Here is a 26,539-nt window from a genome sequence, read left to right on the forward strand (position 1 = left end):
AACTTGAATTAGAGGGGGGGGGGCAGGGGAGATCACTAACTCCTGCTCACTGTGGTCACAGTTAGAGAGAAGTGGACTATTGGGGCAAGAAGAGGTGGAGAATCTATGCTAAACACAGAAAACCTAAAGCATTCTCTACAACCTCCTCTGTATCCCAAGGCTTCAATAATTCAGTAAAATGGGACCCTAACACCAAGTGGAAAAGCAAATCTTTGTGATTCAAATCACACAAACTACCTTGACTGGATAAAGATGGAATTTCCTGAGCTTTTTGGAAGCTCAGTATTTAGGAAGCTAAGTATTCTTTTCTAGCAGGTACTCACGTAAGATGGACAGTCTGATGGATACATGGAGTCCTTATCAGCTTGATCGCAAGGTCGTAACCTGGAGTCATACCTTGTTTTCCAAACATGCTTCAGCTCCCTTTGGGGAAAGCTACATTTCACCTTCCTTTAAAAGGGGGAAAATATGTGCTCCAGGGCTTTGTTGTGTGCCTGTTTTTTGAGGAACCTGGTCCTAAAACTGAGTCCAGACAGTGTACAGAGCAGGTGTTGTGCTGACTTTAGGATCTGAGGTTGGCCTGCCTTGCATTGTATTCCAGATGGGGGATGGCCAGCATTTGGGCCTAAAACTGGAGTGAAGAAAACTACATTTAGGTAAAATGATGGGGGTGCCCCGTGGCTCAGCTGGTTGAGTGTGTAATTCTTGATTTGGGCTCAGGTCATGATCTCACGGTTTGTGGGAGCGAGGCCTGCACTGGGCTCTATGCTGACAGCGTGGAGCCTGCTTGGGAATCAATCTCTCTCTCTCTCTCTCTCTCTCCCTCTCCCTCTCCCTCTCTCCAAAATAATTAAATAAACATAAAGAAAATAGAATGATAGGCTTGTTTGTCAATCAAAAGTCAAATCCCATGTTCTGAGCCATAAGACAAGAGGTAGAGAGAGTCGTGCCACTCTGCCTTTGGAGATCTTGGGTGAATCAGCCTCAGTTCCATCATTTGTAAGACAGAGGGGTTCTGGGCCTAGTTTCCATGGGAGACCTGCTCTCCCATTCTCTGACGACTCTAAGGTGAACTCGGGATCACAGGAACAGCTTCCTGCACTGGAAAGGTTTAGAAGGGAGAAAACAGAGCCAGAGTCAGATGTTAAGAATGTTGCCACATCCCAGGTGGCATAGCTTCACGTTTTCCGCAGATGAAACCATGCAGGCTGACTCAAATGCTAGTATGACATGTTGTTGGCCATCTCTATTACTTCTGTTTTTTAAACAACATTACTTTGCCGAGAATAAATCTGTGTCATCGTCTAATGGCACCTGTCATTTTAGCGTAGTGATCACGGAGGACAAATGGAAGTACTTTATGTGGAAAAAACAGATAAGCTATGAAGGTATTTCTTACCCAGAGGGCAAGGCTGTCTTCAATATAATACAGATCTATCAATAATATAGTTAAAACAGTTTGCCGACTTAACATGACTGGGTTCAGTTCACTGATCTTCATTCAAGTTCATAGTAAAGTTGTTTTTAACTGTGGGCTGCACATACCATACAGACCAAAGCATTATAGATTTTTCCAAATGTAAGTCCAAATCTAATGCAGCCAAACATAAATTTAGTCAAACCTTTAATATACTCTATTAAGGCATGAATGTAAGATTTTAAAGCTTTGTCTCAGAGTAGCTGGGACTAGAGCTGAACTAGTTGCACAAAACCCAATAAAAAATTACCTGGGACACGACAGTCTCAATGTCATCTCAATGCATTTTTTTTTCAAATGTAAAAGTGAGCCATTACCTTATAAAATGACAAATTTTACAAGGGGGCTGGTTTGTTCCCCCTTGCTTCCCACCAGAGGCTAACTTCTATTACATGACCCATGGAGGCACATGTCACAAGTACCAGTGGTGGGTGCCTGTATGCCTAATCCTCCATTTTCCTAGAACAAAATTGTGTTTCAAAGCAAGGAGGAAAGACACCAGCCCTTTTTCCCACCTCTAGTTGTGGTGGGAGGGTTAAGAAACATATTAAAATAGATTTACCCTGTTTTTCTACTTTCTGAATGTGACTATTCAAAATTTTAAGTTGTAAGCCACCACAGTAGCTTACATTGTATTTCTAATGGTCAGTGCTGTTTTACATCCATTTTACAGGGTGGAATTATGGCTCATATTTACTTGCCTGCATTTTCTGTATTTTTCAAATGGAAAAAAGGAGAAACAATACTGTGTCGTTCAAAAAAAACACAGATGTATAATGGCTTTTGGAGCCTAGCAAGCCTGTGTCCTAGCTATAGGATGTGGGCAACTAACCTGAGACACAACTTCTTCCTCTGTACAATGAAGATAATGACAGCTTTGATCTCACCAGGTGATTATCAGAAGTGAGAAACACATAGGAAATAAACACAGAGTGCTTAGCACAGAACCTGGCAGAGGGAACACTCAATACATTATTCCTGGTTATGTGTCAAGACCTTTCTGATGCTTAATTGTTAACCTCTGTGGATTTCTAACTCAATTTCTCCTCTCTTGTTCTCCAAGTTCATATTTGCTATCCTACCTTGCTACTCTACACCCAGAAAGCAGAGATTTCCCCTTTCCTCATCACTGGAGAATCTTGGGTCTGGTTCCCTATTTTCAGCAACTTGTTTAGAGTAAGTTACCTCCCACTTATGGACGAGCTCATTTCGATTTCAGAGCAAAAATTTTATCCTGGCTAAAACGACAAATCAAGTTACAATTCTTCATCTGGTCTTCTGCCTTTCCTCATACCCAAGATATTTGGTCTTGCTTTTTACTGCACTCTGCTTCTTTAGACAGGAAGGTCAGTCAAGGACAACTGATGCCGGGTGTAGGGGGTGAAGGTAACCAGCATAAGGGTCACGCACATAGGAGAGGGCCAAAGAAAGGACACAAAAATAATGACTTTGTAACTTGCCCCACAGCCCTGGCCCCTTTCCTCACTGCCTTTCTTCCCTGGGCTTGAAAAGTGATGCTGTGTTCAACCAGAGTAAGTACAAGTGGGTTCTTGTCCCCTTGCTAGATTCTTGCTGCCTGAAGTATGGCCTCCCACAGGGGATCATAAGACACACCTAAAATCCTGTGCTCAATTTCCATATTCTGGGAAATACGTCTTCAGATTAAGATGGTTGTACTGATCTGAAATGCAGTGGTAGAGAAGAGAACTTAAACCTTTGTGAAGACATATAGCTTCCCTAGGTAGGGGAAGCTTCCCAGCTGCTTCAGTTAATGAGATGAACCTTTCAGTCAGAACTGCTTCTGCTAAAAACAAGGAGAAGTAACTTATGAACCCACTTCGAAAAGTACACGTCTGGAAGCATCCTTGCTTCTCAAAGCAGTGGGAGGAAAAAAGCCCCCGCTTCCTTGTGCAAGTATTTAAACACAGAAAAATGATGATTTTTGTTCCCTTCCAGCAGCTATAACTAGCTGATTCAGAATATACTCTTGACTTAAGGTGATTTTTTTTTTTTTTTTTTTTTGCTTTTTTATCAGATCAATACGTTACTTTGCTCATTGTATTTTTAGACTTAGGTTCTCAGGGAAGCAAACACAAAGGAAAGAGATAAGCAAGTAAGTTTGTGTTTCCAGCTTGGGCTGAGGGTTGACAAGAGAAACGCTTAGAAATGATCAGGGGAGCAGAGTTTCCAGAACCTTCTTTGCTGACAGCTGGGATTTGTGGAGGATTTGTTCAGGGAACTGGGTTATTTCCGGGGCAGAGAACATACCTAGGGCTGCTCAGCTACCAGGTAGGGCATGCTCAGGTGAGTGTGTGGGAGGGCGAACCCTGGTTGCATAGACATGGCTGGTTTTCCTGGAGCATTTATCAATGAAATATTTACTATGGATCAGAGGCAGAAAGGGATTATTGCCAACCATCACTTCCTTGTGGTTTCCTAGAAAATACAAAAGTTCAAAACATGAATGAATTTTCCTTATTATAGTAATCAAATTTAGGAAATGGAGGAAGTATTTCTGACAATCCAAAATACAGCTTTAAGATCCCAGCTCTCCACACAGGAACTTACTTTCTGGTGTGTTGGCTTCAGAGCAAAGCGCAAATGTTGTGCAGATTCCTGATCTTCCTTTTCTTGGATGTTTTGTCACTGTAGATAAATGCTCCTTTGCTCTGTCAGAGGTCATAGAAATAGAGATGGTGTAAGTTGGAAAGCAAACTTGTGGACATGCAAACATGTCCATTCAGTCAACTTTTGATCTCATGGGGTCACCAAGTGGTGTCCCTTTAGGGCGTGATCATTTACCGTAGTTCAGTGCCACAGGCAATGAGCACACTACTGGCTAAACTTTAAGGGGGTTTTAGATCTGTTGTCTGTGGGTAATGGTCTTTTTCCCCCATGAGGGTGAATAGACGATATAACTAAAAATTTCTAAAAACAGGGTGCTGTTGCAGATAGGAGCATGAGAATTACAGGTGTGCACACTGCACGGAGTAGACATGTTCAAAAACCATTCTCAGTGACAGGCTATTCCCGGTTTTGTGTCCCTTGAAATTGAATGCAAAGTCAGTGTCACTAAATATGCTTCTTTGTTACAAGGGACACCGTTTCCATTTGTCTTGAAAATATCACTGGGTTGTCTTTATGTAGACATTCTTTGAAATACAAATATTGTTTCACCTGATACGACATAGGGTACACATCTATTTCCTTAAAACAAAATGACAGATTTTACTGGACTATATAAAATGCTTTCTGGATACACAACAATGAAAACATTTTTTTTTTTAAATGAACAGCCATCAAAAGGTATGCATAAATACTTGAAAGCATTTAATGGTCTTTAACACAGTCAACTCCCCCAGCCTTGAAACACACTGTTCGATTCTTTTTTGCTAGTGGCAAAAGAAGCAGTCGAGCACAACACTGAAAAATTGGTAGCATTTCCTGGCCAGTAAGCACAGAGCTGGGGAGCTAAATATTTTGTGGCTTTGATTGTTGTTCTCATGCTGTTTGTGTCGGTCTCTCCTTTTGCCTGCTCAGGGTTGATTGTTGTGACCTTGGCTGTCTGCTGGATGCCTAACCAGGTGCGGAGGATTATGGCCGCAGCCAAACCCAAGCACGACTGGACAAAGTCCTACTTCCGGGCGTACATGATCCTCCTCCCCTTCTCCGACACCTTCTTCTACCTGAGCTCGGTCATCAACCCGCTCCTGTACAACGTGTCCTCGCAGCAGTTTCGCAGGGTGTTCGGGCAGGTGCTCCGCTGCCGCCTGACACTGCCGCACGCCAACCACAGCAAACACCTGCGTGCCCGCGTCACCTCTGCTGCGGACAGCGCTCGCTCGGCACGCCGCCCCCTCATCTTCACCGCTTCCCGGTGCAGTTCCTCTGCAAGAACTAACAAGGTTTACTTGAGCACTTTCCAGAACGGGGCCGAGCCAGACTCCAAGCCCCAGCAATTGAGTCTTGAGGCAGCAGAACCCAACGTGCAGATGAAACCACCCAACTCTGCCGCAGGGAATGGTTTTCAGGAACATGAAGTGTGAATGTCAACTATGGAAGCCTTGAGGACTAACCGGCGCCCCCAATGAAAGCAACATGATCCTGACACACGCAGTGACAAAATAAACCATGCCCCTATGAGGGACAGGAGTGGAAGCGAGGGGTCTTGGAAAAAATGGATGCCTCCCTAAGTGTCTTCCAGGGACTGATTCTGCCAGCCCGGCCTTGCCTCTGGTAATAGGGGACAGACTTGGACTCCCCTCTTCCCTTCAAGTACACACTGAAAAGTCAGACTGAATTTATTCAGAGCTTACAAAAACTGTTTTACACCGAGCTCTTTGATTTGCAAAGGAACTGAAAGAGAATACGCTCCCTCCCAACCCACAAAAAAACGACACCCAGGAGAAGCTTGGGGAGCAGGGGGAGCGAGGGCCTGAAGGACAATGCAGGAGGGATGAGCATCTCCAACTTCAGCAGTGAGCCAAGAGGAGGGCAAGTTTCAGGAGCAGGATGGTGGTGGGGAGCCCCGGCCGCAGGGTCAAGGCAGAACTGCTCCGTTTCTTGGGCCGGGGCCCATTGCAAAGTGGGGTGTTGCAGCAGCTGATGCACACTGAGTTCAGTTTCCCAGGGGAGCAGAAGGATTGGTACCCAGCAGAGGCGATGAGGCAGGCTGCTGAGGAGGCACAAGATTTGCGGTACATGATCCCTGCAACACAACCCAAGAAGTGGGGTTAACTGGAGTTGGCCAAGATTCAGCTCCTCCTCATTCCTCCCACAGCCCAGCTACTTGGTGGGACCAGCAAGGTACTTTTGGTTGTTTCACTGAGCACACCACCCCCCCCCCCACCAAAATATAAGTGATGATGGCTTCTTCACCATACAGCTCCAGTAACTTTTGACAAATTGTTCCAAAAGCTATTAGATATTGGTATCAGCAATGAGCTATTAAAATCAAAGTTCACTTAAAAAAATTCACACACAACTTATATTTGCCTTTTGTTGTTGTAACTATCTCATGCCATGGAGAATGAGATGTTTATTATTTTATAAGTGATACAGAGAAAGCTGTCATCTATGTGTTAAATCCTAGAGTTCCCTGAACTAATTCCCATGAGATCCCTACTGAAGGGGCCCTTATTTTTCTGAGGTTTCAGGGTCCACTAGAGATACTGGTTACAGGAAATAAGCTTTGCCCTCAGAATATATGGCCACCTGCCTAGTTAGCATCCACAGCCACCATTTAGTAAGGTACTGTGAAGGCACATAAAGGAGCACATAGGACACATGGGAATTGCAGCATAGTCACCAGTTAGGTTATCTTGACTAATCATTTAAGTTATTAAAGCTGGAACCTTAATTCAAATAATACTAACTTCATTTAAAGGCTTTCCTGTGTTCCAGACACACTACAGAGGGCTATGGTGTTCTAGTTGATTTATCACTACAGCAAGCCTACAAGGGAGATCCCCATTTCACAGACGGGAAGCATAAGGGCAAGAGAAGTTTACAAATTTGCCCGAGGTCACACTACTAGAAAATGGAGAAGTTGGGATTTGAACCTAGAATTCTGACTCCATTCTATCCATATCCTTACTAGTATACATACCAAAGTAGCCAGCCAAGAAACCACAAAAAATGTTTTTTGGGGGGGAGGGTGGGGTGGGGAGGGGGAGATAAATAATATGTCTTACAAAACTGGGCTTGGAAGTGAATGGCTTTAGCTTCTGAACTTCCCCGCACACCTGAGGGCTCCAGCATATTCGACCAGTAGCCGGGGTCCTTATTCTCTGACTCCCTGCAAGGATGTGTGTTTGCAGGCAAGGCTTTGGTTTGTGCCTCCTTCATCTGCCTTATGAATTGTTGCTTTGGGTTATGGAGAAATGGCAAAAAACTGAGCTACTTCAGACTTCCAAGTGGGAGGTTAAAGAAATACTTTGGAACATACAATTTTAAGTCATTTTTGTTCTAGAACTGCACATTTGAAAGGATGGATTTTCTAACACTGATAGAAAATCCTGGACAGTAGCTGCTCTGGTAAGATTTATCAGGTAAGATAAAGTCCACACAGAGGGTGTGTGTGTGTGTGGGAGAGGTGCTGTATGATTTCCAAGAAACCTGCTATGGGGCTTTGCCCATTTATGGATTTCCCAAAGTTTCTACATTTTCTATCCGTTGCCCATTTTAGGAAATTTTACTGTCATTTGCTAGTTCAACTTCAATAAACTTTCTTCAAGTGAATTGTAAAAGTTAAAAAGAAATAATATACTTTTCACTGTAAAAAAAAAAAAAAAAGCCCAGGGAGATCAGGTGGAAATGCCCCCTGACCAGATAGTTGCTCCTCAAAGGTAACCACTCTTGCCAGTTTGGAAGGCCTCCTTCTGGGCCTGTTTCTATATATGTATGTGTGTGTGTGTGTATATATATATATATATATATATATATATATATATATATACATATATATGTATATATATATGTATATATATATGTATATATATATATACACACACACACCCATGGAAAAATAAAGTGTATGTATATGTGTACACACACAGATTTGTTACTGGTGTCACATCCTAGATGCTGATTTACAGTTTGCATTTTTATTTAGTGACATGGCTGGGTATTTATTTTTAAGCCTAACTCTATAGGGCTCAGGAGTGATGATGAGGAAGGTTAATTAGGTAATGAATGCACAAAGACAGCCCTGATTTTTGTGACTGCCTCCCAGGGGATACCTCAAGATCACCTGTTCTGTTGGCCAGGCGAGCTTATGCCTGTGGTCCCACAGGACCAATATGTATACACAGATATTTCTATTTCTTAAAGGTGGTGGATGAAGGTCTGGCTTCCAATAAGCCTGAATCTAGGTGCTGAGATCTTCCCTTTGAGGACACTGAGTGGGCTTGGCACATCCTCAGCTGCTGGGAACTATTAAAGTAAACATAGGCTGCTTATAGAAACACGAAGAAGAACCCAGCAAAATGAAGAATATGCTCCAAATAAAAGACCAAGATAAAACTTCAGAAAGAGCCTTACAGAAACAGAGGTAAGTAATGTTCCTCAAGAGGCTCACCAAACTGGGTGAAGAAGGGATGAACACAGAGCTTCAACAAAGAGAAAATCTCAGTATCAAGGAGAAGTCACAGAACTGAAGAACACAATAACTGAACTGAAAATAACACCAGAGGGTTTCAACATCAGACTAGCAGAACCAGAAGAATGGATCAGTGAACCCAAAGACAGGGCAGAGGAACTCACCCCATTAGAGCAGCAAAAAGAAAAATAAAAAGTGGAGGTAGTTTAAGGGACCTAAGAGACCACATCAAGTGGCTAACATTCTCATTTATAGGAAACCCAGAAGGACAAGACAAGGACAGAAAACTTACTTGAAAAAATAATGGCTGAAAACTTCTCTAACCTGGGGAAGAAAGAGACATCCAAGAAGCCCGGAGAGTTGCAAATAAGGTGAACCCAAAGAGACACACTATAATTAAAATGTCAAAGTTAAACACAAGGAGAGACTTACAAGCACCAAGAGAAAAACAACTTCTTATGTACAAGGAAACCTCCAACTATACTATCAGCAGACTTTTCAGCAGAAACTTTCCAGGCCTGAAGCGAGAAGCATGATATATCTAAAGTGCTAAAAGGAAGAAAAAAACTTCCAAGAGTACATGGCAAACTGATCACTTGGAAGTGAAAGAGAGAGTGTCCAAGACAAGTAAAAGGTAAATGAGTTAATCACCACTCAACCAGCCTTACAAGAAATGTTAAAGGGACTTCTTTAGGCTGAATAGAAAGGGTGCTAATTTGTGACAACATATAAAAGATATATATCTGATAAATATATAGGAAAGGTAGTGGATTAATTACCTATAAAGCTAGTATGAAGGTTAAAAGACAAAAGTAGTAAAAATAACTACTAGTTAGTAGTTATTAGTAGTTGCTAGTAATTAGTAATTATTAGTAATTAAAGGATACATGGGCTAAAAAAAGATGTAAATGAAATGAAAAAAACAAAATGGAGGGGAGAAAGTAAAAATGTAGAGCTTTAGAACACTTTCAAGCTCATCAACTTACAGTAGACTGTTGCAGATATAAATTGTTTTATGTAAGCCTTTCAGTAACAACCTAGCAAAAACTATAAGTAGATATACAAGAGATAAGAACTGTAAGCATACCACCAAAGAAAGTCATCAAATGACGAAGAGAGCCACAGAAGGAACAAAGAAACTGCCAAACTGCCAGAAAACAATTTTTAGATACAAATACTAAATTCTTCAGTCAAAAGATATAAGTGGCTTCATTAAACGACATCAACAAAATAAGACCCATCTATATACCGCCTATAACAACTAATTGCAGATCTGCATATACAAAATAAGCTTTAAAACAAAGACTGTAATAAGAGACAAAGAAGGGCATTACATCAAGGGGTCAATCCAGCAAAAGGACAGAACATCTGTAAAGAAGTATGCACCCACCATAGAAGCACCTAAATATGTAAAGCAAATATTAATAGACCTAAAGGAGAAATAGTACAATAATACTTGGGGACTTTAATATCCCATTTACATTAATAGATCATCCAGACAGAAAATCAACAAGGAAACCTAGGCCTTAACATATACAGAACATTCTATCTGGTTCAGTGTTACATCCATCAGAAAGCAACAAAGGAGATGGAAAGGATGTCACTACTAGTAGGAGGTTCCTGAGCTCACCTCATTCCACAGCTATACCAAAGCAATAACTACATCTATATAACTAACTGAAAATTACTTGCAGGCTAGCAGAACAGATCTTCCACAACTCCTCACAGAGAAAAGGGTAGGAGGGATAGGGATGCAGTTGAAAAGCAAAACCCTGGAGCAAATAACCAAAAATCAGAGAGACATCACAAGCACAGAGGAGTGAGGGGATCAGATCCCACAATGGGTAGCCCTAGCCCTGAGGATTTGCACTAGGAAGACAAGTCCCCACAACGTCTGGCTTTGAAAATCAGTAGGGCTAAATTCTGGGAGAACCAGACGGAAATAGGAAAGAAAGTCCCCACCCAGAAAGAGATGGCCAGATAAACTGGCCTGAGACACAGCACAGAAACAGTAGTTGAAAAGCACCTGGCATGTATGTAAAGAAGATTTCTTGACTAATCTTAGAACTTGTGCTCTAGGGGCAGGGATCTTTAGGAGATTTCTCAGGAACAAATGTGCTGGTGGGCACCATTTTCCTGTCCTCCCCTAGCCTAGGCAACAATCACTTGCAACAAAACACCCTTAAAACAAACTTGTGGCTGCTAGAGGGGAAGTGGGTGGGAGATGAGTGAAGCAGATGAAAAGGATTAAGACTCACAAACTTCCAGTTCTAAGTCACAGAAATAAAAGAAGTACAACACAGAGAATATCATCAGTAATATTGTAATAATGTGTGTGGGGGGAAGCAACAGAATATACATTCTTCTCAACTGCACATGGAACATTCTTCAAGATAGATCATATGTTTATAGGACACAAAAACAAGTCTTAAGAAATTTAAGACTGAAAACATATCAAGCATTTTTTTCAGACCACAGTGGTATGAAATTAGAGATCAATTAGAAGAAGCCAACTAGAAAATTCACAAATATGTGGAGATTAAACAAGTTACTGAACCATCAGTGGGTCAACAAAGAAATCAAGACAAATTAAAAAATACCTTTACACAAATGAAAATGGAAACACATCACACCAAAACTTCTGGAAAACAGCTAAAGCAATTCTAAGAGGGAAATTCATAGTGATAAATGCCTACTTCAATAAATAAGGAAAGTCTCAACCTTACCTTACACCTCAAGGAACTAGAAACAGAACTGAGCTCAAAGTTAGAAGAAAGGAAATAATAAAGATTAAAGCAGAAATAAATGAAATAGAGAACAGAAAAACAATAGAAAAGAATAAATAAACTAGGAGTTGGTTCTTTGAAAAGATAAAATTGACATACCTTTAGCTAGATACACCCAGAAAAAAGAGGATTCAAGTAAATGAAGTCAGAAATGAAAGAGGAGACATTATAACTGAAACCCCAAGGATCCTAAGAGACAACTATGAACAATTACAGGCCAAATAAGAGTCAAAAATATACAATGGGGAAAAAACAATCCCTTTAATAAATGATGCTGGTGTAACTAGATCAGTCTCTAACACCAAAGACAAACATTAACTCAAAAAGGATTAAAGGCTTGAACGTAAGACCCAAAACCATACAACTCCTAGAAGAAATCACGGGAGGTAAGCTCCCTGACATTGGTCTTCATGAGGATTTTTTTTATATTTGACATCAAAAGCAAAGGCTACAAAACCAAAAATAAACAAATTGAAAAACTTCAGAACAACAAAGGAAACCATCAGCAAAATGAAAAGGCAACCTACTGAAGAAAAAATTTATAAATCATATCTGATAAGGGATTACTATCCAAAATATATGAAGAACACATATAACTCAACAGTACAAAAAACATTCTAACTAAAAAATATGCAAAGGTTCTGAATGGACATTTTCCCAAAGACCTATAGGTAGCCAATAGGTACATAAAAAGATGTTCAAAATCGCTGATCATCAGGGAAATGCAAATCAAAAGTATAATGAAATACCATCTCATACCTGTTGGGTTGGTTATTACTAATCACAAGTGTGAAAATTTTGGGAAGGGAAACTCTTGTGCAGTGTTGGTGGGAATGTAAACATGTGCAGCCACTATAGAAATAGTATGGAATGTCCTCAAAAACATTAAAAAAAGACATACGATATGATTAGGAAGTTCTACTTGTAAGTATTTATCTGAAGAGAACACAAATACTATTTTGAATAGATATATGCATCCCCATGTTAATTGAAGGGTTATTTACAATAGTTAATAAATGAAAACAACTTAAATGTCCATCAACAAATGAGTAGATAAAATGTCACATATCTACAATGGAATATTATTCTGCCATAAAAAAGAACAAAGTCTTGCCATTTGTGACAACATGAATGGGCCTTCAGGATGTTATGCTAAGTGAAAAATGACAGAGAAAGGCAAATACCATATGATCTTACTTATATGTGGAATCTAAAAACAAAAGAAAACCAAAGTCATAGATACAGAGTACAAATTACTGGTGCCTAGAGATGGGATGTGGTAGGTGGGTGAGATGGGTGAAGGGAGTCAAAAAGTATAGACTTCTAGTTATAAAATAAGTCACAGGGATGTAATGTACAGCATGGTGACTAGTTAATAATACTGTATTGTCTGTTTGATAGTTGCCAAGAGAATGTATCTTAAAAGTTCTCATCACAAGATGGGGCACCTGGGTGGCTCAGTTGGTTGAGCATCTGATTCTTAATTTAGGCTCAGGTCATGATCCCAGGGTCATGGGATCAAGCCCCGTACTGGACTCTGCACTGAGCATAGAGCCTGCTTAAGATATTCATTCATTCTCTCTCTCTCTCCCTCCCTCCCTCCCTCCCTCTCTCTCCCCCACTCATGCTCTCTCCACCCCCGCCCCCCCTTAAAATGTTCTCATCACAAGACAAAAGCCTACAACTATATATGGTGATACATGTTAACTAGACTTACTATTGTGATCATTTCGTGATATACAAATATTGAATCATTGTTGTCCACCTGAAACTAATAATGTTAAATATAAATTATACCTTAATAAAAAATATATTTTTTCAAAACCCTGGAAAAATAATGCCTGAAGTTACAAAGAGATGTACCAACAGAACCACAACCTGTACTTTTGCTGATACCCTCACATCTTTAGTTAGAAGCCATTTATCTTTGTAAGATGTATGTGTGTGTGTGTGTGTGTGTGTGTGTAGTGGGGGGGGCAGATTTATGGCCAGGTGAAAGCCCTTAAGAAGGTAGTTCATGAATAGATACCACAAAAAAGACTCCAGGAGGGGAAAAGTTGTAAGCTCCACCCACCCACCCCCTCAGAGGTGTATTTACCTCACAGAGAGAGGGAAAACAGAAAATGGGTCTGATGCAAGAAAGACATGTTAATTGAATGGGTGGCCACTCCAAGCCAGGGCACCATGAGGAGGTCCAGGAGTAAAGAGAGTCTGGAATGATCTGCCCATGATCCACGAGGTTCAGAGCAGCTGCCCTGTTCATAGACCACTGTGAGCCTTCCACAGTGGAGTCCAAGTCCTGGAGACTACAGCTAGAGATACTGTGGATGAAATCAGAGGTGATTAAAAAGATTTCTAACCAGATGGAAGGAAATTTGGAGCTAACAGATATCAAAACTAACTGATGGGCAAGCAGCTGACATTGGGGTATTAAGACCCTGGCTTTGGAGTTATTCAAGAAGAACAAAGAAATGATGCTCTAATACTCAACTGTTGGCAGAGGTAGAGGAAGGAGTAGGAGGTGTTATACTAGTAGGAATGGGCAAGTTCAAGATTAAAAAGAACTTTGAGAAAATAGGCACTTTACTCATCTTTTTAAAATCAAAGCAGTAGAAATGTCCAGCTAAAACTGCCTTTGAGAACCTGGGGACGGAGCTGCGTGGTGAGGCTGGGACAGAAGTGCTGCTGGTTTATAATCTGCAAAGAAGAGAAAAACAAACCTCAGAGTCTCAGAGAAAGAGGAGGCTTCCAGTTCCATTCTAGGCTCTACAGCAGGGAGGATGGGATGGGGAAGAGGGCTGGGGACAAACACGAAGTGGTTTTGGGGAATGCTGAGAATTTCCCTACAAGGAGTGTGTGACTAGACATCACACAGGCAGCTATGGAGCTTTAAGTAAATGTCCCTGAGTTTAGATGTGAGGAAGTCAGGGTGACGTGTGATGACGGAAGTGGTTAAGAAGACCACGGGAAAAATTCTGCAGAGGCAAGGGGTAGGCATAAAGAATAGTAATCAGGCTGAAAGGAAATAGGTAGGTTGCTAAGTGTGGAGGGTCAGACCACAGCTTAAAAGTATTTACCAGTGCCATCACTCACAGCTTATCAGGATAAATTCCAAGTGGCTCTAAGATGTAAATGTTGAAAAAAATCATAAAAGTACTAAAAACCACTTTGGGACCTGTGAGATTTGTCATTTAAGAGTAGTGAAGGCTATTCTATGATGCACACTCAGAAACCATTAAAGAAAAGATTAATGAATTAAACTGTGCAAAAATTTTAAAAATTCAGAGATAGAACAAGCAATCTTAAAATTGGTATGGAACCACAAAAGGCCCCCGAATAGCCAAAGCAACCTTGAAAAAGAAAAGAAAAGCTGGAGACATCACAATTCTAGACTTCCAAGTTGTAGTACAAAGCTGTAGTGATCAAGCTATAAGTATGGTACTGGCACAAAAAATAGACAAATAGATCAATGGAACAGAATAGAAAACCCAGGAATGAATCCATAACTATATGATCAATTAATCTTTGACAAAGTGGGAAAGAATATTCTGTGGGAAAGAGACAATCTAACAAATTGTGCATGGAAAACTGGACAGCTACATGCAAAATAATGCAACTGGACCACTTTCTTACATGGTACACAAAAATAAATTCAAAATTGATTAAAGACCTAAATGTGAGGCCTGAAATCATAAAAATCCTAGCTAGAGGACAACATAGGCAATAACTTCTCTGGCCATAGCAACTTCTTTCTAGACATGTCTCTAGAGCCAAGGGAAACAAAAGCAAAAATAACTATTGGGGCTTCATCAAAATCAAAAGCCTCTGCACAGAAAGGAAATAATCAACAAAACTAAAAAGCAACCTTCGATATGGGAGAAGATATTTGTAAATGACATATCTAATAAAGGGTTAGTATCCAAAATACATAATGAACTTAAAACACCCCAAGCCAAATAATCCAGTTAAGAAATGGGCAGAAGACATGAATACACATTTTTCCAAAGAAGATATCCAGATGGCCAACAGACACATGAAAAGATGTTTAACATCACCCATCATCAGGGAAATGCAAATCAAAACTACAATGAGCTACCATCACCTCACACCTGTCAGAATAGCTAAAACTAACAACACAAAAAACAACAGGTGCTGATGAGGCTGTGGAGAAAGGGGAACCCTCTTGCATTGTTGGTGGGAAAGCAAACTGGTGTAGCCACTCTGGAAAACAGTATGGAGGTTCCTCAAAAGTTTAAAAATAGAACTACTCTATGATCCAGCAATTGCACTACTAGATATTTACCTTAAGTATAAAAAATAGTAGTTCAAATGGATACACGTACCCCTTTGTTTATAGCAGTATTACCTATAATAGCCAAATTATGGAAACAGTGCAAGTATCCATCAACTGATGAATGGATAAAGAAGCTGTGGGGTGTGTGTGTGTGTGTGTGTGTGTGTGATGGAATATTAGCCATAAAGCTAATAGCCATTAGCCATAATAGCCATTAGCCATTGTCACTTGCAATGATGTGTTTGGAGCTAAAAGAGTATTATACTGAACCAAATAAGTCAGTTAGAGAAAGACAAATACCATATAATTTCACTCATATGTGGAATTTGAGAAACAAAACAACTGAGCACAGGGAGGAAAAAAAGAAAGGGAAGCAAACCAAGAACCAGACTCTTAATGATAGAGAACTGATGGTTACCAGAGCGGAGATGGGTGGGTGGGAGGAGTAAAACAGGTGATGGGGATTAAGAAGTGCACTTGCTGTGATGGGCATCGGGTGTTCTATCAAAGTGCTGAATCCCTATATTATACACCTGAAACTAATCTTACACTGCATGGTAATTAACTAGCATTTAAATAAAAACTTTAAAAAAATACAAAAAGTAAAAAGCAAATTACTAAAAAAAAAAAAAGAAAGAAAGAAAAGAAAAGAAGAAGAAAATAGCATCAGTGAGCAATTCCCTGAAGTAAAATAACAAATTTCTTTCATTAATAAATGTATAACAAAGGTACGGGAGATAAACTGATACCAGAGGTAAACTGCAGGAAAATTTGTTCTTATGGGCACTTGATTTAACATTATATCATTTTAAAAAGAGCATGATTCAGTGATATTTCACGTTCTAGGAGAGTCCATAAGACTACATTTTTTCTCTTGAAAAGTATATAAGTTGTTTCCTTGTCATTATTATTTTTTATTTCAGTCTATAGAGTGCTTATATCCAAAAGAGTGCTATTGATACAGAACAGGGAAAATAAAAGTCTTGCTTAAAAAATAATTCCGTCTAGTAAAATCACTAAAAAGTGAAATATTGGGAAAATAATTGCAACTCAAATCACAAAGAGCAAAATTACTTAATATGTAAAAAGTCCTAGAAATCAGTAAGGAATAAAAAAGAACCCACTAGAACAATGGGAAAAGCAAATAAAAAGTTTACAGAAAAGAAAATAAAGTGAGTTTTGAAACAATAAAAAGAGATTTACTCTCACTCCATAAAAAGAAACACAAAGCTACATTGAGATACAGTAAAACCTTGGTTTGCGAGCATAATTCATTCCGGGAACATGCTTGTAATCCAAAGCACTTGTATATCAAAGCAAATTCCTGCATAAGAATAATGGAAATTCAGATGATGCATTCCACAACCCCAAAATATTCATATAAAAATGATTACAATACGTAATAGAATACAAAATAATAAAGAAAATGCAAAATATACAGAAAAATAAACAAATTAACCTGCACTGATCATTGAAAATCTTTGTGGCTGGTGTGAGGGAGACAAGAGAGGAGGGTTATTGTGTAGGACAATTTTCACTATCACCAACGGAATCACTGCTATCTATTGGCTCAATGGAATCTTTTTCTTTTCGTGCAACAAAGAACCTATCCAGTGACACTTGCTTTTGCCTCCTTTTGAGGATTGTCATTAAAGAAATTCATTGCTTGCACTGCTACAGCCTTATTTGGGTGTTGCTTTTCTACAACATTTTGCACTGTTTTCCACATTTTCCACATCTCCCTAATCTCATTTGAAGAGAGGGATTCCTCCACCTTTTCCTCCTCCTCTGTATAGGAGATGCAGACATCGACTTCTCATAAAATCTTGCAATTTTGGCCACTTGCATACTTCATTCATCCTTCTCGATGATTTCTTTCTTCACTTCCACTGTAATCATCTCTTACCGCTTTTCCTTTCAACCTTTTTCTGCATAGGGGCCACTGTGTACACTTGCACGGATGCTGACTACAGTACAGTATTAAAAAGTTGTTGTCATACACTGTATTTGATGCTACTGGCAATAATGGGGCAGAGAAAAGGGACTATATGTGCAGGCAGCTTTACCTAGAATGAAACAAAGCATTCCTAAGCTTACCCTTGTATGGAAAAGCAAGGACTGTCCATACGTGCTTTGAAGTGACAAAAAATACACCAGTGCCAGTTGTGGGCACCTTTGAACGTCTTGAAAAATCACTGATTTCTGCCAAACACCGCAGCCTGAGGCTGAGCATCTGAGAATGGGAAACAATCACCCACATTCCCACAGCAAGAGACAGAGAGAGAGAGAGACAGAGAGAGAGAGAGAGACAGAGAGAGAGAGAGAGAGAGAGACAGAGAGAGAGACAGAGAGAGAGAGAGACAGAGAGAGAGAGACAGACAGAGAGAGAGAGACAGACAGAGAGAGAGACAGAGAGAGAGAGAGAGACAGAGAGAGACAGAGAGAGAGAGAGAGAGACAGAGAGACAGACAGAGAGCGCGCACGTGTGCTAGAGAGACCGAAAAAAACCCATTGTCTTGTTGCGGTCATGTGACATTTGGCATCATGTACCACTTGTATTGCTAGGCATCGCTCATTTATCAAGTTAAAATATACTAAAAATGTTCGCTCGTCTTGCAGAACACTCGCAGAACAAGTTACTTGCAATCCAAGGTTTTACTGTACCATTATTATTATTTACCACTTGGGCAAGGATCAGAAGTTGATCACCATATAGCCATGAGTCTTGGGAAATAAGCCCTTTTCCACACTGTCAGTTGAGAGAGTAAATAGGTATAAATTCCACGAACGCAATATTGTGGTATCTATCAATATTATGAAATTTGACCAAGCAATTCCAGTTTTATGAGTTTAAGTTGCATATACAAATTCACACACATGCAAAATGACTATATATGGGGTTATTAATATCAGAGGGATTTGCAACAGCAAAAAAAAAAAAAAAGGACAATCACACTATCCATCACTAGGGTCCTGATAAACACCGGAAGCTCATCCACACGATGGAATGCTACACGGCTGTAAGAGGAGGAGGAATAAGCTCCATGATATTTTTTTTTAATGAAAAAATAAAACATGACACCAGAGTAAATATTGAAAATTATCATGGGCACAAATGGCAAATAGTACATACACATATATACAATTTGCATACATACTCATATTATTGGAAGAATACACAAGAAAAAGGCAATAGTGGTTGTCTCTGGTGCTCACTTTAGCAGCACATATACTCATATTGGTTGCTCTGGGGAGGGGTACTGGGTGGCCATGGGATAGGGTTAGAAAAAAAAAACCTGTACAGCTAGCTTTTATAATCAGAACAACGCAAATGAAGCACATATATTTTTTAACCTCCTGAAATAAATTACGCCCCAAAGAATCATTTTATTAGATGCCTTCTCTTTGTGTCTGGCACAAATCCCTTCCTGTCTGTGTCCACCAGAGGGCTTCTGGGAATAAACACACCCTTAAGAAGAGAGCCACGAAAACTTGGCCCCAAACCTAAGCCTCGGGGTCACTGGGCAGAGGTACTCACTCGTGTCTGTCTTTTCATTTTCCCTTGAACCCAGTCCCCAGGAGCTCAGGTCTCGGCCCCAGAGAGTTAGAGGCTGCAGGGAAACCAGAAAGTGCACTCGTGGCTGCTGGAGGAGTAGAACAGCAGTTTGGAAGGATCTACACTAATTTGAAATGTACAAATCGAACAGTGGCGTTTCTCAGCATTTACCCTTCAAAACAAAACGCACTTTCGCACGTGCACAGCCTTAGGAGGAAAAGGATGCACTTATACTGTGGGATGTTAAACACCAGTTCAAGGTCATGTGCAGAGTTCTGTACTTATCTGGCTCATTATACTGACTGAATCACTCCATATACTGATGTGGTTTTCAATAAGTAGAAAAATGAATTTCCAAATGATATACATGTACGATTTATGTAAAAAAAAGTAATACAATGTGTGCTCTTGCAGTGTGTGCTATGTGTGTGAGTTTATGTCAGAGACAAGGGGCCATAAGGCTATACACTGAGAAGTGGTTATCCTTTTAGAAATGGGCCACAGTCAGGAAGCACTTGTGCTTCATTTGTGATATTTTAATGCTGTGCAGAGGGAATATGTTTGTAGATTGTATCAGTAATGACAAATTAATAGACACGGAAATTATACACGGAGTAAGCCACTTGACTGACCTGAGCTTGAAGTACACAGCAGCACATGGCTCCAGGAGGGCAGACAAGGGTCCATACCACTGCACCACAATATAGCCCTCATGGCCTTGGGGCTTCCCTAGAACCTCAGGCAGGTGCCATCAATATGGCCATGGTTCTGTGTGGCTTCAGCAGCACCGTGGGCAAGAAGTGGTAGGTATAGATGGTCATGGGTTTGGTTCACCTGCACCTTTGTGAATGCCCTACAGCCCACAGCAGCCACCCACTGCAGGAGATGGCAGTGTCTAAAAGCAGCAGTGAGGGCACCTGGGTGGCTCAGTCGGTTAAACGTCTGACTTCTGTTCAGGTCATGATCTCACGGTTCGTGGGTTTGAGCTCCGCATCGGGCTCTGTGCTGACAGCGTGGAACCGGGAGCCTGATTCAGATTCTGTGTCTCCCTCTCTCTCTGCCTCTCCCCCACTTATACTCTCAAAAATAAATAAACATTAAAAAATAAATAAAAGCAGCAGCGAGTCACCTTTTGGACACTTCCCCAAACAGCTGAAGGACGCTCCTTCCCCATATGACCTTTCTTTTAATCACTAATATTCTACATGTTTTTACTATCAAATCATTTTTAATAGAATGTAGCTCCAGTAATTAGAGCAGTGCTTGATACCTAAATGGCTCAAAAAATACTGAATGAATGAATAAGGGAATGAAGGGGAAAAGGGGAGAACACAGAAGGAAAAGGATCATTTAAAGGGGGCCCAGAGGCCCCATGATAGTGGGTACTTTTCTGACTAGTAGCAACCCCAAATTTTATTCTTGGGCTGGTGGGGCCTGGGTAACAGAGGTTACAGAAAGCTAGCACAAACCCACAGGCCTTACTTGAAACAGGCCTGCGTGAAAGGCAATGCCTTGGTAATGGGCTTTCAGACCCAGAGCTGGCAGGCTCTGCAGGGTGATGAAGTGCTGTCCATCACCCACAGCTGGGCTAATCCCAGCTTGGGCCTGCTCCCAGCCATCCCACCCTGCAGGGACACAGGGACGTGTCCTGCCTGTGCCAAGTCATTTCTCACAGCTCCCATCTGCAGACCAGAAGTGTACTTATGGAACATACCACCCACTATCACCAAATTGAACAAGAGCCCCAGCACTTAACACGTTAATCCTCTTTAAGTCTTTCGAGGGGTGATGGCCTCCTGGTAGGGGAACTCTTGGATTTAGATGGGTGGTTATACTGGCTTTCAAAATACCACAAATTGTTCTCCTGGAGTAAGTCAGTCGTATTAATCTGCCTTATTTAGGATAATGATAGCCATGGAGAGGAATGAAGGAAAGGTAAAATAAAATACTGAGGTTACTTCCAGGGAAATTCATTCCACTGTAGCAATGGTACCTATTTCCTGGGACTAGTGAAATTAGACTTTGAAGGAAATCAAGCTTGCAAGAGTTAGGCTGAAATCATAAAACATGGAAACAGGAGAAAAGGGATTAAATCATATGTGCTCTACACACTGGAATTAAATGTAAAGTGGGAGGAAATGCATCCAAATAGATGGTATGAACACATTTCAGTACCACCACGTGTCCTCCCTGTTTTACAGACACTAGAAACGATCTTTCCAAGTTAAGAAACTTGGAAAAAGTTCCTGGCACAAAGTAGGTGCTATATAAGCGTTTGCTGTTGCTATTTTTATTGTTATTATCTGTCCATGGTGTGTTTTCTAATTTGAACCCTTAATTCACAGAAGTGGCTACTTATTAAATTTATGCACACCACGGTACATCCCTCAGAGGGGATAGCGACTTCAGTAATTACTGATCTGCTCCATCATTGAAAATCACTGGCTCCTTTTCCCATTCTGTCTCCATTCCTCTTGGACTATATTTGGGTCACATTTTAGCCAACATGCTCAGTTTGCATTCAGATCAAGAAAAACCAAAGGCAGACCAGGAGACGGGGCAGCAGGGAGAAAGAACGAAAGAAAGAAGCGTTAGAAGTTAGTATGGATGCTGGATGGCCCCTGTCGTCTTCTTTGCAGCAGGCATTCCATCAGGCATCGGGCGGGCTTTACAGGGTTGAATTATTGATTATACAGGGAGAAGAAGAAAGATGGTGTTTTCTCTTTGCTTGAGTCCAGCTCTTTCTGCCTGCCCCTAACACAGCTGGGTCACCACAGATGGAGCAGGCAGAATAAAAGGCACCTGGAACAACTCTGGTTGACATCAGCCCAGAAGTGGTCAGGGCTTAGGAATACAACATCAGGGAGAGTTACACCATGGCTCCGAGGCTGGCATTCTGACCTGGAAGTCTCTAGGCTGACCTGGCTGGTGGCACACAGTGCAAAAATCTTTAATGTGCTAAATCACTGGTGTGGCGATACCTTTGGCCCAAACTCTCCTTCCTCGAGGTTCTTTCCTGTGCACTTCACTAAGGGGCCTGTTATAACATGCACCCGCTCTCCAGATGGGACCTGGAAAGTTCTAGAACCCCAGCAGGTAAAAACTGCCCAAGCAGTGTTTCTCAGACATCATTGTGCAGAAGAGTTACCTGGGCATTCTTTAAATACAGATTCCTAGAACCAACCCCGGATGATTCAGACACAGGTGGCCGAAACTTCCCAACTGCCACTTTGGGGAGGGAGCGGGCACATGTAGGTTCTAAATGCACAAAACACAATTTATCCAGGGAGAAGTCTTTCACTACCTGCAAAGATTTCATTCGGCGTTACAGGCCAGCCCCTGCTCTGCCCTGCACGGTGAAGGCTGTGACAACTCTGATGATCCACAGCCATGGAGAAGGAGAGACGAGCCAGTTTTTCTTCACTGCTTTCCACTCTTCTCCTGGACCACATTTGGTCCATTGCTACCTCCCTGTCACAATAGGTCTGTCCTATCAGCCTCATTTGAGGACAGGCTCCTCTGCCTGCTCTCCAAGGACTTCAGTGATTGAAGGTGGGAATGTTCACTGTCAACCACTCAGCTTGGGTGTGAAATGACCAGCTTAGAAGACCAAAACACTCCTGGAGGTGATCAGGCCAGGGCTAGTTTGAGTACCTGTCAGTAGGGGTTTTTCTTTCTTCCCTTTGGCCCATTCATATCCCACTGGGGTGGCTTTTTCTGTTTAAAAGCAACACTGTACATGGTAAGTTTCTACCCAGGGGTTGGCACACTTCTTCTGTGACAGGCTAGATAGTAAACATTTTGCTTTTGAGGTTAAATAGTCTCCATCACAACTACTTGATTCTGATATTTTATCATGGAGGCTGCCAAAGATAATGCACAACATATGGGGGTGGCTGTGTTCCAATAAAGTTTCCTTTATAGAAATCGGCCACAGTAGTCCACTTGGGCTGTCACAATAAAATATCCCAGGTTGTGTGGTTTAAACAACAGAAATTTTACCGGAGTTCTGGAGGCTAGAAGGCTAAGACCAAAGTGCTGGCAAAAATTAAGCTTCTGGTAAGAACACTTCCCTGGCTTAGAGTCAGCTGTGTCCTAATAGGGACCTTCCTGTGCATATCTCTCCCTCCCCTATAAAGAGGTCAATCCATTGGAAGCCATACCCTTGGACCTCATCTAACCCTAATTATTCTCAAAGGCCCCATCTCCAACTGCAACCACACTGAGGGTCAGGACTGCAATATATAAATTTGGTGGGGGCTGGGAGGGCAGTTCAGTTCATAACACAAGTATTGGGCTAGATTTGGTCCAGGGGTCAGAGTTTGCTTACCTCTGTTCTATCAAAATCCAATCACCTTTACCTAATAACACCTATCCCTTTCACCTGGTCTTTCCTCTCTAGTTCTATAAGAAATACAACCCACAGTTTGGAACATTTACCTTTTTTTTTTTTTTTAAGTTTATTTATTTGAGAGAGAACTCAAGCAGGGGAGGGGCAGAGAGAGAGGGAAAGAGAGAATACTGACAAGGTTCCACACTGTCAGCACAGAGCCTGATGTGGGGCTCGAACCCATGAACTGTGAGATCATGACCTAAGCCGAAGTCAGACACTTAACTGACTGAACCACCCAGGCATCCCTGGAACATTTGCTTTTTGAAGAATGTCAGAGGGGCGCCTGGGTGGCTCAGTCGGTTAAGTGGCCAACTTCAGCTCAGGTCATGATCTCACGGTCCGTGAGTTCGAGCCCCGCGTCGGGCTCTGTGCTGACAGCTCAGAGCCTGGAGCCTGTTTCAGATTCTGTGTCTCCCTCTCTCTCTCTGACCCTCCCCCATTCATGTTCTGTCTCTCTCTGTCTCAAAAGTAAATAAACATTAAAAAAAAATTAAAAAAAAAAAAGAATGTCAGAAAGGATCTCTGGGTTCAAAATTCGACCAAAGGCCTTTGCTGGCTTTAAACTATTTGGAGAATTTTATATCCATATTTTACTATGTTTTTTAATTGAACCGTCTCTGTAGAAAGTACATTCTTCACAGCATACACAAACATCCTTACAGAAGACATAGGCACAGCTTGAAGGCAAAAATGAGGGGGAAAAAAAGGGCACAGTTAGAACCACTACAAGAACACTGTTTCCAGTGTGGCAGGATGCAGATTGATTAAAACTCACATTTAGAGGTCTTGTGGTTCTGTTGTACGTAAGCCAAAATGGAGCAGACCCCACCCTGGGCAGACCCCACTTTCCACAGTGTATCTGTGCAACTGTCCCTAGCAGTCAACATTTTCTGACATGCTCTGTCACAAGGTCCTGGGGTTTTTTTCTACAGTGGCTGTGAGATAACCAGAAACCACCTTATTTAAGAAGCCTAGTTAGTTCATGTGATGTCCTTGTTTAAGCCATGGTAGATCCAAAATACTGCCTGTGCTCCATTGTTCTCCCATATTTTCTGCTTTGAAGAAGCCAAGAGTGCCTCTTAAAGCACATTATAAATATTGATGCGGTAACCTGTTTCCCCTATGAGTTTAATAATACTTTTCTAGATGTACTTTCAGGAATTTAATGATTTTCTAAGTCTTCTTAAAATCATCATATATCGAAAAAAAAAAATAATGATTTTTTTTTCAGAAAACACCATTTTCAAATGAACTTATATTGCCAAAGAGATAAACTGGGAGTTCAAGAAGCAGCACTACTTACTAGGAAGGCATTTGGTAGCACAAGGGGCTCCTGTTCAGGTTTTTTTTTTTTTTTTTTTTTTTTTTTGTGTGTAATGTATTATTTCTTGACCTATCCAAAATGATCACTTAAGCTCGAAGATGAGTGGCATCTCGTCATTGCTGGCAAACCCAGTGGGAAATTGTATGTCCTCATAAAGCAAGGAAAGGAAGTTTCAATAATAAACTGAAATTGTTAGAAATTGTTAAACTTAATTTTTTACCAATAAAAATCACCTTAGAAGAATTACAGTGTTAGATGTAAAGAAATATTAGCCTAAGTGCAAGATCAGGGTCTACCATTAATTTCTCCCATTAAGTTCTGGGTCTTGAAGAAATCTTAATCTTCTCATTTACAGACCAAGGTGGGGCAAGCTGAAGTGAATAAGTAAAATGTTCATGTTTCATTTTGCTTCTGAATAATTCTTTACATGGTGGAAAAAACATGGACTCTGAAGTCCAACAGGCTTAGACTAGACTTACCACTGAGATAACACACTAAACTTCTCTAAGCCTGTTTGCACTTTTGAAAAGGGAGAAAGGTGTACTGACCCAACAGACTAACATGTGATGATTAAGGTGACAATGACTGCAAAGCACCTATGATTGTGTCAGTCCATAATACGTAACTAAGAAAAGTCAACTTCCAGGGTACCTGGGTGGCTCAGTCAGTTAAGTGTCTAACTTCAGCTTTGGCTCAGGTCATGATCTCGTGGTTCATGAGTTCTAGCCCTATGTGGGACTCTGTGCTGACAGCTCAGAGCCTGGAGCCTACTTTGGATTCTGCGTCTCCCTCTCTCTCTGCCTCTCCGCTGCTCATGCTCTGTCTCTCAAAAATAAGTAAAACATTAAAATTTTTTTTTTAAAAGTCAACGTCCTTGACTTGAGGTGGTTTTTTAAAATTTATTTTTATTTTAGAGAGAGAGAGAGAGAGAGAGAGAAAGCGCGCATGTGAGCAGGTGGAAGGGGTAGAGAGAGAAGGGGAGAATCTTAAGCAGGTTCCACGCTTACCACAGAGTCCAGTGTAGGGCTTGATCCCATGACCCTGGGATCATGACCTGAGCCCATATCAAGAGTTGGATGCTCAACTGACTAAGACACCCAGGCACCCCTTGTTTTTCATTTAAAATACACAACTACCATGGAGAAGTGATAAACAAGGCTGAGAGAGGGAAAATTAAGATGAGTCTGGAGTATCTTATCTTGTGGTGCCAAAAAATAAGGAAGTCTTCAAAAAAAAGATGGGGCATGCTGAAAGGACACGGAAGTCAGTCTCCCAGGGGATAGCTAGGGGAATCTGAGCAACAAAATAACAACAGTACTGGATTAGAACCCACAGCATGAAGTGAATATCCACCAGTTCACCTTTATAGAAATAAATAAACGATTAAATAAACATTTGGAGGAGCAGGGACAGCTATATATTACAGAAAGATTCCAAATAATAAAGTCAGAAGAAATTTTGCAGAAGAATAGAAATTTTAGAACACCACAGGAATAACTTCCACAGTAAGGGAGAGATATACCAACAGGTGCTGATATTAGTAAGCAAAGTTTGAGGAGAAACAAGATATCCGTATAGTTTCAAAGAATTTCCTTCAAGTTATCTATTAA

The 26,539-nt window shown here is 41.0% G+C and overlaps 2 protein-coding genes and 1 long non-coding RNA gene across 3 annotated transcripts in view; 1 reads left to right on the forward strand and 2 right to left on the reverse strand.

Annotated features, from left to right (window-relative positions):
- The window catches only part of GPR39 (G protein-coupled receptor 39), a 199,650-nt gene extending 194,126 nt beyond the window's left edge, over positions 1-5,524 (forward strand). The window contains exon 2 of the mRNA XM_015545078.2: positions 5,018-5,524. Coding sequence (XP_015400564.2) covers positions 5,018-5,523 — 506 coding nt within the window. The 3' untranslated portion in view covers position 5,524. The remainder of the gene's footprint in view (positions 1-5,017) is intronic.
- LOC122240894 lies at positions 904-4,510 on the reverse strand. The gene is made up of 3 exons (XR_006220660.1): positions 4,046-4,510; positions 3,746-3,913; positions 904-1,101 (listed from the first exon to the last, which is right to left on the reverse strand). It is a non-coding gene; the product is annotated as an uncharacterized LOC122240894 (long non-coding RNA).
- A 16-nt stretch (positions 5,525-5,540) lies between the features above and the next one.
- LYPD1 (LY6/PLAUR domain containing 1) overlaps positions 5,541-26,539 on the reverse strand; it is a 36,894-nt gene continuing 15,895 nt past the window's right edge. Inside the window, exon 3 of the mRNA XM_042994288.1 lies at positions 5,541-6,185. Within this exon, the coding sequence (XP_042850222.1) occupies positions 5,950-6,185 (236 nt within the window). The 3' untranslated portion in view covers positions 5,541-5,949. The remainder of the gene's footprint in view (positions 6,186-26,539) is intronic.

Source organism: Panthera tigris, chromosome C1 (genome assembly GCF_018350195.1).
Source record: "Panthera tigris isolate Pti1 chromosome C1, P.tigris_Pti1_mat1.1, whole genome shotgun sequence".
NCBI classification, from domain to species: Eukaryota; Metazoa; Chordata; class Mammalia; order Carnivora; family Felidae; genus Panthera; species Panthera tigris.